At 42.7% G+C, this 16,346-nt stretch overlaps 1 protein-coding gene across 1 annotated transcript; it reads right to left on the bottom strand.

Annotated features, from left to right (window-relative positions):
- Positions 1-8,629: 8,629 nt before the first annotated feature.
- Positions 8,630-15,972, bottom strand: LOC145394675 (uncharacterized). The gene is made up of 8 exons (XM_080268450.1): positions 14,478-15,972; positions 14,148-14,226; positions 13,742-13,920; positions 13,035-13,185; positions 12,756-12,845; positions 11,752-11,833; positions 9,858-10,054; positions 8,630-9,367 (listed from the first exon to the last, which is right to left on the bottom strand). The coding sequence occupies exons 1-8, from the start codon at positions 15,970-15,972 to the stop codon at positions 8,689-8,691; spliced, it is 2,952 nt and encodes a 983-aa protein (XP_080124576.1). The 3' UTR covers positions 8,630-8,688.
- Between the last annotated feature and the right edge of the window lie 374 nt (positions 15,973-16,346).

Genomic DNA, 16,346 nt, shown 5'->3' with positions numbered 1-16,346 from the left:
CATAATCTCGCTAAAGATGGTGTTATATTTGACAAAATACACACGACACTCACACAAAATTACCAGCACTACGTAAAACTTGCATTGCTGCAAATTGGGCATGCACCCATCGTTTTAAGAAATTTTCGTAATGTAATATCTACAAATGTGCTAGCAGTAGCGGTCGACCCGTCTACACAATTGTTTTAACCACACACACACACACACACACACATAATTGGCGTAGTTGTAATACTATCGCCTGCCATCTAGTAAGACGGGGGTTCGGGCCGGATCTGGTGCGAAAAGTTACACTAACGAAGTGGAAGGTTACTGTTCCTCTTGAGGAAGGGAATGGTTGTGTGCATGTGTGAAGGTCACAGCCTGGCCCTAGATCGGACTGTATGAGCTCTCAGCTCCCTTCCTGGAGGGTAATGAGCTGACGATCACGCCAATCACGTTATCCTGACCGACCCGGTGAATTACACTCACCCAAACACACTAAATTTTGGCAGGCAGTTTTCCACACCGCCCACTCCTTCCACGCACACTAAGAGATAATATCACATACTCATTGTCTCATGCAACTCACAGTTGAGGAGAATATAGGTGAATACTAATTCTTTCTGGGAATTAGGTCGAAGGAAGGATTTATTTGTCCCATTACATTTAAACAAGAAGTGTTTCTGAACCCAACTGTTCTATTCTACTGAGTTTCAGGTAAACTTCATGCATCAGACTGAGAGAGTTAGACAGCGAGAGACCCAGTATACACTGCACAACACACACACACACACACACACACACGCAGACGCTATTGATTGACCTGAAAAAGTCTAGGTCTGGTTTGTGACATACAATCAGCATGTGCTTACGATTTAGGAAATACAGTACCGGTATATCAGATTCACATTGACAGCTCACAAAGATTCATTTGTCTTAATATCTGACATACTTTAATGCCTTTTGAGGTAAAAAATACTAAGAGTTGACTAAAACAGTGAAGAAATGGAATATTATATATACTTTATTTTCCATACACTGTATATCTACGTTACAATTAAGAATGTATGAGCAACTTTTCCGAGACGTATCTGAGGTAAACGTCTGATATTAGTCTGTGTTACAGCACAACTAGGGATGTTATAGATACCGAAGGGGGGCCGAGTCATTATATACGGTTACGTGTTGGTGATGTCTGTGTGTTTATATTAGCCTTGCATAATCACTGAACTGACCCTTTTTCATCATGTCATGAAGCAGCACTTTACAGCTTGTTGTTACTTCGTGTGTTCCCCTATCATAAAAACACATTCATTTAAAATCAAAGGAAATTACGTTACGACATTAAATGGCTACTAAGCCCCTCCCAACACTCCGCTACCACCACTCCCATCCCTCCCAACACACAGCTACTCCCACTACCCTTCCATCCCTCCCACCACATAGCTACCCCCACTACGCCCCCAATCCCTCACCTACCCCGCACATCCCACCCCTCCTTTATCCCCAACACTGTTACCAGATCAAATTATTTGCCGCTCCTGCTGCCTTCTACGCGGTGTCCCGCGCGGAAATTTCTCCAACTGTACTTAATTCTTGGCCACCGTCAGGCAGTTTTACTCGGCTGGTGAGAGACTTTTCAGATTGGAGAGGTCATGTGCAATTTTCTTTTTTCTGTTGAATACAAGAGATCTTCCTTTTTTTTTTTTTTTTTTTTTTTTTTTTTACAGATGAACTGAGGAAGTGAAGACAGTTTAGTAAAAGAAAAAAAAAATCCATACACCAGATTACACGTGTAGTTCGTTTATTTTAACTTGGCGGAGATTTTTGTCCTTTGATGCTTTTTGACGCAGCTCAGTGGCAGAAAATGACAATACTCTACTGACGATTGCCATAACTTACAAAAAGACCTCGATACATTGTCCAAATGGTCTAAAACTTGGCAAATGGAATTTAACGTTGAAAAATGTAAAGTACTTAACGTAGGCAAGACCATTGGAGATACTAAATACAGCTTAGATAACAAATCAATTAGCAACTCGGAATGCGAGAGAGATCTATGGTCGTACCATTCTAAAGTGGCGGTTTGGGTGGGGCACGAACCTCTGTACAGTGTTGCCACGTTTTCCATACTCACTCTCTCTCTCTCTCTCTCTCTCTCTCTCTCTCTCTCTTCTGGGGGGATATGCATCACCCTAGGGAATTTTGTTTCTTTTGTCTTATGAACTTGTGCTTTCATTTCTTTATTTTGTTTTTTATTATATTATTGTTTTAAATATGACGCCAGATGACCTCGGTGTTACGGCGCCTTTTCATTCAATCATTCTCGCCCTCCTTCCTCCCCTTCCTTCATCTTTCCCTCAGCTTGATAATGCACTCAACACTGCCCCTTGCCTGCCTTCTCTCTCTCTCTCTCTCTCTCTCTCTCTCTCTCTCTCTCTCTCTCTCTGTCTCTCTCTCCTGGGGGAGATGTGCTTCACCCTTGGAAATTTTGTTTCTTTTATGAGTGACTTATAAACTTGTGCTTTCATTTCTTTATTTTGTTTTTATTATATCTAAACATGTTTAAAAATATTATTGTTTTACATATGGCGCCAGATGACCTCACTATTGTGGCGACATGATTTGTTTTCATTTAATCACTCTCTCCCTCCTTCCTTCCCTCCCTTCCTTCATCTCTCACTCAGCTGCACTCAACACTGACCCTGGTCTGCCTCCCCCCCCCTCCCTCTCTATCTCTCTCTCGTCTGTGGTATTTTAGGATACATTTTGGTTATTTTCTTTTACGTTATAATGTACATATTGTAAATTTGACTATTTCCACACCACCCAGGAGGTTAAAGTCTTGGCGCGTTTTTTTTTAAGAGGTGTCCCCAAACAGGCCTATTCCTCTATTCCTCACAGATGACCAGATCGGACTGGGTGTGTGTGTGTTGCCGCTCACGAGGGTTTAATGTATATATTTTTTTTACTAAGAAACTGGCATATTTTTGCTTATATTCCTGCACATTATCTTATAATCATAAGTGTGACATTATTACCAACCCCAGAAATACGGTAACAGCCAATAAAAGTGACTACTTTTTTTTAAGCAACCTGTAAAATAATAATGCCACGTTTCTGTTTTGCCGTATAAATATTTTACGCATAATCAGTTTACTGTTCTTTCATATATTATAATACACACGTTACTATTATATTCTTATATGTTTATCTTATTGTGATGCCTATTACATATATCAGAGCCGTTCACATAGCGGGTATGGAACACGTGGCACACTGTACAGAGGTTCGTGCCCCACCCAAACCGCCACTTAAGATTGGTACCACCATAGGAGTCATGATTAGTAACGACCTTAAACCAAGGCAACAGTGCATTAATGCGAGAAATAAAGCAAATAGGGTCCTAGGATTTATTTCGAGAAGCGTGAGCAATAGATCAGCTAAAGTAATACTAAAACTTTATCTAGCATTAGTAAGGCCACATTTAGACTACGCAGTACAATTCTGGTGTCCTTACTATAGAATGGATATTAATTCGTTAGAAAATGTACAGAGAAGAATGACTAAAATGATACATGACGTCCGGAACCTGTCATATGAAGACAGACTGAAAAGACTAAGTCTGCATTCGCTAGAGAGGCGTAGAGTAAGGAGAGACTTAATTGAGGTGTTTAAGTGGATGAAGGGTATAAGTAAGGGAGATATTAGCAAGGTACTTAAAGTGAGCATACAGGATAGAACTAGAAATAATGGTTTCAAACTAGAAAAATTCCGTTTCAGTAAGGAAATCGGTAGAAATTGGTTTGGTAATAGAGTAGTAGACGAATGGAATAAGCTACCTAGTAAAGTAGTTGCTGCCTCTTCCATTAAGAGTTTCAAGCATAGGCTAGATAAGCATATGACAAATAAGGGGTGGATATAGGATATTGGATATAGAATAAAGAAAATCTTATAACCAATACTAATTCAAAAAATTTTTCTTTTCAGGTTACACTATGATAGTCTCTATTCTCCTTTCACACTTTCCTGTAAAATGTCCACGCCAGTTTTTCTATACGGCGTGGTGTTCTTTCTGACTTTTTCCTGCCGGCTTCGGCTGGAGGGTTTGGAGGGCGGGGGAGAGCCTTCTTCTTTGCTATCCTTATCTCATTCTAGTAGTTCAGTTACTCTTCTAGGAGCTGCCTAGCATGGGCCAACCGGCCTACTGCAGTTATCCTCTCCTTATGTTCTTATGTTCATCATCCTTGCCATGGCACATCTTCGTGACTAGCACCATATTCTTGAGTTACTCTATTGGTATAAGTCAATATTCACGATGGAGGGATGGCAATTTTAGGCCTAGTCAAACACAGTAAAAATTACGTCATGGAGCTGGAAGGGTTAACTGCGAGGTTGTCCAGATTTCCTTAGATATTTTTCACCAGGTGTTTGGTGGTATAGTGGTTAGAACCCCCCGGTCCATAGGTAAGATCCCTAAGAGGTGGCTGGAGGGTTATAATAATGTAATGCCATCAAGGGAAGTAGGCTGGTCATCTAGCCTTAGATATATTGAACTAGCTTTGCCTAGCCTCGGGCCACTAAACCTCGAAAGGGGTAATAGGTGATATTATATATATATATATATATATATATATATATATATATATATATATATATATATATATTCCTAACCTGTGCGCTCTCCTACTTCCTCTTCCTTCCGTACATTGCCTTTCATTTTTTCCATCACATTAACTTTTGCTTTCTCATCTCTTTTCCCTTTCCTCTCATTACCCTCTTTTACATCTATTTCCTCATTCCCTTTCCTCTCATTACTTTCCTTCTCGTTCCCTCCTCATTTTCTCATCCTCACGTTACCCCATTTCACGGTCTTTTCTCTCACCCTCGCCAGCTTCCTCCTTTATTTACAATCGATGTTAGATTCTGGAATTTTCGGCGGGCTGGTAAAATGCGGAGGGCCAAAAGTAATGGCAGGTTTATTCGGCCCCGGCAAAGAAAATTCGACATCGTTCCTCGAATTTACGACTATATATGTCCGAATTTGTGCTTAAGGATGCTTTTACGGAGACGAATTGGTTCTGGAACGAGTTTGGGGTTACAAATGGAAGGCTTTTAACTTTTTCCCCCTCTACAGTACCAGGGAACCAAAGTGACAAAGTGTCGAGTGGTCCTCCCCTCCTTCGTAAAATGGCTCCAGGCTTCAATGACATACCCTGTAGTTCGTGCACTTTGAGTTGGCAAAGATTTAGTAATATTGTTGCTCGATATCACGTAGTTCAGTGGCCAAATACGACAATAATACAGCTCTGCACTATTTCCAGAACACTTCTTCCTGACTGTAGTTCGTCGGTTTTAACTCGGAGATATTTATTTTGTGGCTTACTTGCCGTGGCTCAGCTGCAAAGTAAGATAATATCGCGGCTCTGCGCCTTTTCCATAGCTCTTCTTAGTGACTGTAGTTAGGTTTTTATCTACCAAAGATCCCTAACCCCTTTCAGGTCAGTTGATGGCATAGTGTAGTCAGACTGGTGGGTGCATTTGACTAGCAACCAAGGAGACTCATTCCCACCTCGTTGCTAAGGCTAATCAAATTCCATGAAACCATGACTTAACACTGGAGTTGTGATAGCGACCCAGTTCCGTCAGACGAAAGCGAACCTCCTGTACCATCCTCTTTTAGTGTTAGTCACTTGCTACAAGACAGCATTCAAGATAGAGAGATGACAATTATAGATGAAGGTGAACAGATCATAGTTTGAATTTGTATGGTGCTCTGAAGAAATTATGGAGACGTACAATCGCGCTCATGATTCCCTGAGACATTTCCTGTGGTGGAGGGTGTTTGGCCCGGTCTACTCTTACTGAACGACAGGTAGTTGAGTCAGACTGCCCTACCAACACAGTGAAGCTGAAAATGGAACCGCTTCTTATAAACGACAGATCATGAAAAAAGAGATGGGTGGGATATACTCGTAAACAATAATGGTGGACAGTATCATTCCACATATGGTAATACAACACGGAATAATTTTACAGAAATAATTCCACCTACAATTTATTATATACTGTATAGCTTAAAAGATGAAGAGATATGTTACGTGGTTTGTTGTCTGCCATTTACCTCCCCAACAGTTTGCTACGGACGTGTGATTAATATATCGTCTGTCCTCATCCTGTACTGTGCCATCGTCTGTTTAAACTCCTGCACTTCGACTTATGCAGCTTGATGGTAGGTCTTTCAATCTTTAAGGTTTGTCAAGTTGAAAGTAGTTTATTATGGTCTGTAAATCTGTGTAACTCTCTCAACTCTCTTTCCATTTTGATTCTCGTCTAATCCTATTGTATTTGTTTTCGTGTATCCCGTGCCCCTTCTTTCGTGTCCCATATATGTTGTCTGTTCTTCCGTCCTCCGGTTTTCTTTTCGCTGTTTCCCCTTTTTTCTGTTCTTGTATTCTTGCATGCCTTATCTTGGATCCTCTGTGACTCCTTTTGTATCCCATATCTGTCTATCTGTCTTTTTATCTCTGTCAATCTATCTATCTATGTATAATATCTGTCTTTCTGTCTGTCAATCTCTGTATATCTGTCTCTCTATGGTCTCCCCTTTTCATCCACATTTTCTCTCTTCTCGTACTTCATTTTCCGTTTTCTTACATCCTTTTCTCATTTGTTGTCTGTCCTCTTTCATCCCTCTGTTTTTCCTTCTCAGCTATTTTTTTTTTTCCTTGCATTAATTTCCGTGGATCCCTGCCTACTTACCGATATCAGGAGCACCAACCGCAAACCTACCCGGGAGAACATGAAGGAAAAAATAACCAAACAGCTGTGACAAAGAGTTTCAGCTGTACTGCATCTCTCTCTCTCTCTCCACACACACACACTGAATCCTTCACACATTTGTAGTTATTTTAATATTTATGCAACGACCGGATCTGCAGGCTGGAATGAATGAATATATCTGTATGTTCCAAAAATATATTTGTTTGTCTTTCTTCTTGCATTTTCTTCAAGGGTAAACTATACTTACGTCATAAACTAATTTTGGCTCAAAATTGAACCCTTTCAGTCCGATGACGTATTTTCATTTTTATTCTTGCTATCTTCAGACATTTTCATTCAGCTTTGGGAAGACTTTTTGATGTGGAGCGATGAGATATAACCTTCATTAACCACTTCACTACTGCACGAGTATGTCTTTCCAATGCTGAATATAATCTGGCTACATAAATAATTATAAAGGTACGTCATCGGACTGAAGGAGTTAAGGGTAACATCTTATCAGGAGAATCCTGTGATCAACTTCGCACTTAAGAATAGTTATGGCATCTAAACTAGTCATTATCCTCCAAAGCTAAATAAAATATTCACTGTTCATTGTAACAATATATACAACAGCGTAACCTGCATCGCCAACACCACAGACGTATAAGCAAAGTGTCGGCACCTAATCAAAAATAGGTTTGCAGTATTTTAGGCAATGCACAAGTGCTCAACGCACTAGATTTGAAATAAAAATGGCACAAACATTTAAAACTAATGTCTACATTTCTTCCACAGAACTTCTGTACATTGGCTACCATACCTAACTCAGTCAAACTTAATCTAATCTAGTACAACCTAACTTAAGCTAAGCTAAGCTAAGCTAAGCTAATAGATTCACTGAGAATAACTGCGACTACGTTTCTTCCAGTAATTACCATACCGTCTTTCTGACTCGACAGTGAAAGGTCCGACACATGCAGGTCATTTCCAGTAACCTGCCATAACTCAAAAGTCCTTAGTTTGCTGTTGATCGTGGGTATTGAATAGTATCGGCAGAGCAAGAGTCAGCTAAATTATAAGGCGGCGAAACTAAGGACTGTATTAATAAAACCGAGAACACAGTGGTGTGAACAAACCTCTAATTCATGACGGTCAATATGCTTTCTACTTTATATACCTCAGTAAAGAGCCTCGCCCCCTAAATACTTTCCAAAATTGAACCAAACACTTGCTCTTTTTTGCGAACGACCCTTCTCCCCGATGACGAATACACGCATATTGGCCAAACAACGACACTTTCTCTACAACTAAATTCTTCCTCTCTCACTTTATCAAAAAGAGACAGAAAACACACACACACACACACACACACACACACACCAGCATAACACCGTACCCAAGTTGCAACCAGGTGGTGTTTCACTAGACTCCCTGTAAGGCTGGGAGAACGAATGTAAGGTATGCCCGCAACAACACAGGCCCCCACCTTGGTTCCATCACGCTCATCAACCAGTAAACAAACATTACGGACAAGCCATTCCTCTTCCTTCACTTCACTCCCCCTTTTTTATATGTTTCATTGATTCATATGGGTGGATAGACCAATTTTCTATCCCTTCTGTCATGTGCTTTAATAATGTCATAAACTTGGGGGTTTCTGTCTCTCTTGTGATTTCAGGTTCAATAACACGGCCTTAAAACACAGTCAACTGAAGCATCAATATTTTCAACCTAACTAAGCTGCTTTCCGCTTCATGTCGCGTCCCCATTCTAAGGGATAGTGAATAATAATAATTAAATAAAAAATTGGAAGAACGTCGAAGTATGATCGAATCTGTTGTATTAAATTTTTCTAGATGAAGGTATATTTCTTCCGTTTGAACAATTTACGACACATTGACATCAAGACACATTATCTGGTAAATTTTCCTGCTCTTGCATTTATTCCTCTTGTGATTTTTCCAGACCATTCGTGTGACCTCGACTGTTGCTTTTATCATCATCCAAAGCTTCTATATCTCCAGGAGTGTTGGATAAATCTTGCACGGGCAGAGTATCATCATTCTTACTCTCCTTTTGCGTCTGTTCCTCTCGCAATCGTCTCAGTTCATGTTCTTGGCTTTGGCTCTTCCTTGTATTCTCATCCAAAGCTTTCCTATCTGTGGTACACTTTCTTTTTGGGGTCTCGTCCGGTCCAATTCCCCTCCCATGGCCTTGCTCCAATTCAAGGTCTTCATTGTCTTCGTTGACTGTATCCTCACTGATAGTGTTCTTGCAAAGTGAGTTAGCTGTGTCCTTAGTTATGGAGTGGCTTGCGTCCTCAGAGGTGGTGTTAGGTGTATCCTTACTGATGCTGCTGTTGCAGAGTGAGTTAGCTGTATCTTCAGTCGTCGAGTCAGTTGTGTCTTTATTGATGATGTTAGGTGTGTGTTTAGAGATGGAGTGCATGCAGAGTGAGTCAGAGGCGTCTTCATCGATGCTGTTGACGCAGAATGAGTTAGGTGTGTCTTCAGTCATAGAGGTGGCTGTGTCCTCGGTGATGGTGTTCATGCAGAAAGAGCTGATGGACTGCAGTGGAATGCCGCCGCTGAGTGACCCAAGGGACGTGCTGGACAATTTGCTGAAAAGTAAGGAAGTGATCCTGTACTACAGTAATGAATATAACTTACAGGTGAACACAAACTGTCAAGAGGTTTCTGTCTCAAATTACATTGTTTAGAAAGGATGTGCTTTTACCCTTTACTGTACTTTCTTTTTATTGTAATAAAGTAAAAATATTTAAATTTCGCAGTTATTAAGTACGGTAGTTGTTAAATACATAACATATTATTTAGGTCAGTCATGAGGACTTCGGTGTGTATGCGTGTGTCAGTTGCATTGACGTCACAAGAGGAGACAGTGTGTACAGGAAAGGAGAATGAAGGATTAACCAGCTTTAAAGAATAGGCCTTGTGGAGAGAGAGGTGACAGTGGGTGGTGGGAAGTAAAGTTAGGTTAGGTTAGATAAGGTTAGGTTTGGTTAGGTTGGCTGGGTCGTTCAGTGGAGGTTGTAGTAAGGAACAATGAAGAACTGACTACCCTTGAAGATGTACAAGAAAGAATTAACTAACCTGGAAAAAGACACGGGGTCCATGGTGAGGTGGGTGTGTAAGGTGGGCTGGGACTCGGTGGACTGGGTGGGTCGGCGTATGGACGACGAAAGAGAGGAGGTGTTGTCGTGGGCGCCTCTGCTGATGGGCGTGGGGGAGCTGGCAGGACCCAACACCTGCTTCACGCGACGCAGGTACGACTCCCAGTTGGTCCGGATCTGGTACAGAGGTTAGTGAGGGTGCAGTGAGAAATGGGTGCTTCTGTAATCTTCTTGTATGGTCAGTAGCCTAATCCTCTTACATATTTTGACCCGGATTCGCTGACAAAATTACTCTCAATACCCTGTCGCAACTGTGATATGTGTTCGCATTAAGGACAGAGGGAGTTTGTAGCATCTTCTCGTGTCTTGGTGTTTCTGCATAACAAATCTTAGTTCTAAGAAAAAGTATCTCGTGCTATATAGTGTTTTTGCAGGCAGGCCAAGGAAAACGAGAGTTCAAAAGTTTCCCATGTGTCTTGTTCTTCCTGCATTCGAAAATTTGAATTACGACAGGGACTTGATCGTAAATTTGCTGATGAATCTGGGCCCATAGTACAGTCACACTCGCTCTTTGAAGTTCCAAGATAGTGTGGAATAAATTTTACTTGCGTGTACAAAACATGTTTCCATAACTGCAATAAGGTGGTTGTAAATGGTGGCGACCATCATCCACTTACCTGACTTAGTGCTGCCTACTCTTTCTTCCCCTGTATCATACTATTTCTGTGTCTGCCCTCCTCTCTCCCTACTTCTCCCTTTCCTTCTGGTCTCTTTTTAGTCCGTTTTGTCCACTTCAGGTGGTTCGCAAGCCTGATGAATTCCTGTGGCTCAGAAAACCATTTACGCCACTGGGTGGTAACCATATAAGCAGATACTGGGGTGATGTGGACCTTGCTACTGTGTAACCTTTAACTGAGTGGAAACGCAATTGCTACGTCGATCCAGGAACCAAACCACACTTTCCCCCGCGCCTCGGTGTGGCGGGGCGCAGTCTACCTCAAGGGAACACTGGTCCACTGCACAGGACAACCCTGCATGGGCGGTTGCTTTGCCAGACAGATCGGGGTTACAACAATTGCAGTAAGGTGTCGTAGCACCTGACTTGACAGTACAACATATTATGATCTCAGCATAATGCAAAACCTGCCATAACCTACTGTACACAACCAAATTACACTTGGGTTCATATTCGTGTTAACGTCACCTTCACTAATTTTCTGACTGTTTCACTTTTCGTACGCGTCCAGCTGTCTTTTATCACTCATGGAAATTGTTTTTTTGAAATTTCAGTAACAAACATTTGCCCAGGTTAGGTTCAAAGGATAAAGCAGTTAGGTTTGTAGGACACGAAGGTTGGGTGTGCAGAATATAGATTTGAATGATGCCAAAACTCTATATGAACGCTAATATGGTTAGATTCGAAAGCTATGCAGCTCTCATTGTAAGGTAAAGTTGGTTAGGTTTTATATGGATGGATTCTTCATTCTCTTTCTATTCAGAATTATGCCAGGTTGTTGACTTGTCCTACACGAAATAACTTTCACTTGGTTTATCATAAATAACATAACCTTGCAGTGAAGCTCAGCCTAATTCACCTGACACACTAAATTTTCAGTCTAAAAGCAAGTATTTAGTATTTGACAACGACACATTTGCTGGGAGGAGCCATGGACGCACATAGGTACCGGTACATTATTTAGCCCAACAGCTGGCAGTTACTCTCGCTGAAAGATAATTACCAGCTATAAATTTAAAAGCTGTCTCGTAAGTTGAATAAAATCATTTCGTAGTACCCGGCTAATAATAATGAAGGATGTCATGTTAGGGATGGTATGGAATATAGTCTTCCATTGGTCAGTTCCGATGGCTCTTACCCTTTTAATGATGTTCTTCTTGCATATATATAGGATGAATATGGAGAAGCCCTGGAGAGCATTGATGACGTCGGTGGGGATCCTGTGGGACAAGAGGTAAACAGATGTGGTCATATTCTCCTTGGTTTCTGAGACGAGAAATGAATAAGAGGAAAGAGAGTACACAAGAAATAAAGATGAAGTAAAGAATATGTAAACAGATTTCAGAAGGGGGTCGTGTCTTAGGAAATTTCGTAACAATCCCTTCTCGGCGATATATTGTGCACATAACATCTCAAGTCAACTTTACGTAAACAGTTTATATTAAAGGCAGGAACTGAAACATTCATCAGGTAAAGAAGGTAACCTATTCATTTTCATGACTTGTTCTTTTTAAACTATGTTTTTGCTACTGTTAGGCGATTTTAATCAGGTTAGGAGAGACTTTCTAAATGGAGAGATTAGATATAGCCTTCCTTAACCCTTTAAGTATTGCAGTTGGGGCCTCCGCCGGTCGGGTGGGTAGCGTGTGAGTCAACCAGTTCTAATGTGGCCAGTTCTAATCTGGATTCAGTATCATCCGGGGGCGGATGTAGAAGAGGGTGTCGCGGTATGTTGTTTTATGTGATTTCACATGTATGCACCCTGTCGAGGCTCCTTCCACTGTACATACATTCTCGCTCATAAACACAGCCATTATAACACAATATCCACGTGCACTCTCCATAAGCCATGCATATTTGAAGCCATGCGTGAAGCACTGGGTGGGGGATGGCCAGTTCTCTAGTGATAGAAAGTGTTATTCCCCGAACCTACGGATAATTTGTCATTCAGTTCCGTTAAAATATGGCTTGAAGGTGTAAGCCAGAGTTGCCCACCCATGCCAGGCGTGTGAGAGCCGCCCGTTACAGTACATCCATCCATCCATACATATACATACGAGTTTTCCCCCAAGTTGAATCAAATCGCCCGGAGGCAGCAAGATAAACCTGCCTAGGGCGTGAGGTGTTTGCCAAGTAACTCACCATGCCTGACAGCTGCCCTCCTGCCACGATATGACCTCAGTGAGCCAGGTCAGACCCATCACCACAAACAGCTTTACCGTCAGCCACATCCTGCGCAGAGAATAACTTTATATAAATATCTCTCTCTCTCTCTCTCTCTCTCTCTCTCTCTCTCTCTCTCTCTCTCTCTCTCTCTCTCTCTCTCTCTCTCTCTCTCTCTCTCTCTCTCTCGTCATATAATCTCTGTACCAAAATAAACCTCAAGAAAGTTCATAATATTCAGCTCACATCCTAACTTACCTTTTCCTATTATGCTGACAGGTGCGCTGGAGGACGGGGTCTGTCTGCGCTACGGTGAGCAGGTAAGCGGCCACCCAGCAGAAGAACACAATATTGCACACCACCACCGCCAGCACCGGCCCGTAGAAGTAGGCCCACAGGGACTCGTTGTCTGGCCAGAAGCATCGTAATGTTAACTCCCTACGCTCTCATGAAGAAGAAGGAGGAGAGGAGGAAGAGTATGAGGAGGAGGAGAGGAGGAGGAGAAAACAAGAAAAGAAAAAGAAGACGAAGAAGAAAGAGATAGACGAAGAGGAAGAAGAAGAAGAAATAGATGAAAAAAAATAGGAATAAGAAGAAGAAGAAGAGGAAAAAGAAAAGGAAGAGGAAAAGAAGAAGAAGATGATGATGAAGAAGAACTCATATCGACTGCACGAGGCTCAATATTTTTTTTAGTGAAATCTTGGAAAAGGACGAAATGCTCCGCCAAGGTAAGGTGCCATAATCATAAACTTTCCAAGGTTTAAGGTGTTTATGAGTGCTTGTGTATTCGTCTGTCGTCCCTTATACAACTGTCAAATACTTCATAGTCAAATTAGGATGAATAATAAAGATATAAAACTAAAACAAAAAAACAAAACGAATAGCGATAGTAAAGTGACATGGAGACTCATTTATCGTGAAAATTTTGGTCAGGCTCTTTTGTATATATAACCCCCAGAACCCACTGTCAAACCAGCACTTGTCGTGGCCGACGTTGGGTCTGATGAGATGGTAGTGGTCGGGTAGGGACTGTATGATGACCCCGGCCAGGGTGATGAGTGCAGGGCTGCCCCAGGAGTACAGTGAGTACATCCTGAACCGTAACCGCGACTGTTCTCCTGACTCTGCAACAGGACACATGGATCTGGGAGATAAAAGATACAGAGACCGCAGATAATAAGGCTACAGATGCAAAGAAGGTAATACTTTGTACATAAAGGCCTTGAATATATTTTTGAATTGTAACAGTGATAGTGAAGAAGGCTGTGGCAGGAACTTGACCCAATAAAATGGGGTGTTCTTATTTTAAATTTTGCCTCAACGTATAGTGTCGGAGAGTTTGTGTCAGGGTGACGAGGCCATAACACTTACATGACAGTCCACCAGATGTCGAAGCACATAACGTTGAGCCAGAAGAAAGCGGCCAGGAAGGTGAGATGCATCACGGATGCTGTAGAGAAGAAATATTAGACAGTTAAAGCCGTATTCTATGACACTTTGTATAACTTCCACATAAGCCATTATTTTGCACATTACACATTAACATTCTCTTGTATGTTACTTATATCGTTTAATATCAATATAGTATGCACTGGTAATGTCAAGTGGTTGCAGCAGCAAAATGCAAAAACTGACATTGAACTAAAGCGATCAAAACTCTGCTTGTGGCAAGGAGTGATGTAACGGGTGGACGCCACTGACCCATAATGGTGCAGGCCAGACGAGGCAGCTGGCCGGTGGTGCGTTGGTTGATGATGAGGCTGAGGTAGGCTAGAAGGAGGGCCGTGACGTGGGACACGAGACATTTGCCGTGCAGTGTGGCGTGCAGCTCAGGTATGCTTACGTACACCAGGAGAGTGATGGCCATGAAAACGCAAGACACGGCTAGTAGTGCCGGGTAGGCGTGCTCCTCCACCTCCTTGCAGTGGTTCTCTTGGAAACAGACGACTGGTAGTACGTGCAAATCCTTTCCGACTTGAAAGTTCTCCAGGCAGTATCTATCAGGCGGGACCAGCAAAGGAGAAGTACGAGTCTCGATGTGGAGTGACCCATCAGTCAGCAGATGGTATGGCTCGTGTGAATCCATAACAAAAACTGACTCGCAAAGCGGGAAGCCTTCAATGATGGTAATATCAGAAGGTGGTGGTGCTGGTGTTAAGGACCCAACCTCATGGAACTCCAGATGCCATTGCTCATTACTGTTGGTCACCCATGTGCAGCTGCCATGGAACTGATGGTTCTGCGGGCAACACTTGCGCACACAGGTGACATTGTTGCAGACACGTTGATGCTCAGCTACAGGGTCCCGGTAGCACACCTGCGCCACAGTCTTCCCACTTTCTTCCACTCCCAGGCAATACTCATGGCTTGGTTCTAAGTGACCTCGCACTGACGGCGAAAGCCAGTATAACAAAGGCCCTTGAAAATGCCAGACGAGGCTCACGTTACCCTCTACCTCACGTTGGAGCACCTCACCTTCGATGCAGGTCACTGGAACCACTGACCCATCTGCCGCATTTGGCCACATGATGGGCTGCTCCAGCACGGTAACAAGTGGCCTGAGGACGGGGGCCGTACTGGTCGGTGTGCATTTGCCATGGAGGAGCACGTGCATGGGGGGACAGCAGAGTGGCAGGGACGGTGGGGCCAGGCACACCTCAGCTGTCCAAGTCCCAGGTTGGCCCACCGAGTCCAGGATGTGATCGATGCAGTACTGGCTGCTTGTGAAGACTTTTTGTTGCCAGTACAGGTCTCCTGATTCCAGTATGAAAAATTCGTGCTGATAACCCTTATCTGGGTTGAGCCGCACTGGGCGAAGGTGTGGCTGGCAGGTCAGTGGCTCCACCTTTACCTCCTTTAAGTCACTGGTGTTGACAGACGCCCACTGACCACTGTATTGCTCTAAGATGAACACTTCCGTAGAGGCGTTTTGACACTCCCCTTCATTCCATGCCTGGGTCCCTGCACACTGACACTTATGCAGTGTCACGTTACTGATCTGAGGCAAGAATGTGGAATAGAACTCTCCGTCATAGAGGTAGTCGGTGTCTTCAGAGTGGTGAATGATTTCCAGTGAATCAGGAGTTGCATTGAAGTACTCTCGGTCCGGGGGCAAGCCATCCCCATCTTCTGCACATCCACCCAGTGTTATTACCACCAGCCACACCACACACACCCACTCCACCTTCCTCTTCATCACTCAGGTTCCACACTACCAGACATCATCAAAGCAAGATACAGTAGTTCATCCATCTTAAATAGGCTGAGATATTTCGCCCCTTAGCAATCTATTTCCAGTTGCTGAGGGAGAGACTAAGACAATAATACAGACCTATCACCTTTCCGTACCATTTCTTCGTGACCAGCGACATCTCTTATTACAACTCAACAATAAAGATGAAGCAATGACCTTTTTAAGCCAAGTTTAATTGCACAGACTATCAGTTTTACTGTTGATGTTGAGTTTGAATGCATGAATGTAACAAAACTCCAAATCCTGGTAGATGTTTTTAATGAGACTTTGCACACGCAGACACTGGGGGACCAATAGCTGACATTCCGAGTTTGGTC

The sequence above is a fragment of the Coenobita brevimanus genome, chromosome 28 (assembly GCF_032717465.1).
Source record: "Coenobita brevimanus isolate Jiangsu-jjx chromosome 28, ASM3271746v2, whole genome shotgun sequence".
Lineage (NCBI taxonomy): Eukaryota > Metazoa > Arthropoda > Malacostraca > Decapoda > Coenobitidae > Coenobita > Coenobita brevimanus.
This window is presented reverse-complemented; position numbering and strand designations above follow the sequence as displayed.

Excerpts from the sequence above, each read along its gene's own strand:
- LOC145394675 (XM_080268450.1), bottom strand. The coding sequence starts at position 15,972 with ATGAAGAGGAAGGTGGAGTGGGTGTGTGTGGTGTGGCTGGTGGTAATA. Across the intron at positions 13,921-14,147 it reads GACATCTGGTGGACTGTCAT|ATCCATGTGTCCTGTTGCAG; the intron begins GTAAGTGTTATG and ends TTTATCTCCCAG. Across the intron at positions 11,834-12,755 it reads GAGGGCAGCTGTCAGGCATG|GATCCCCACCGACGTCATCA; the intron begins GTGAGTTACTTG and ends CTTGTCCCACAG.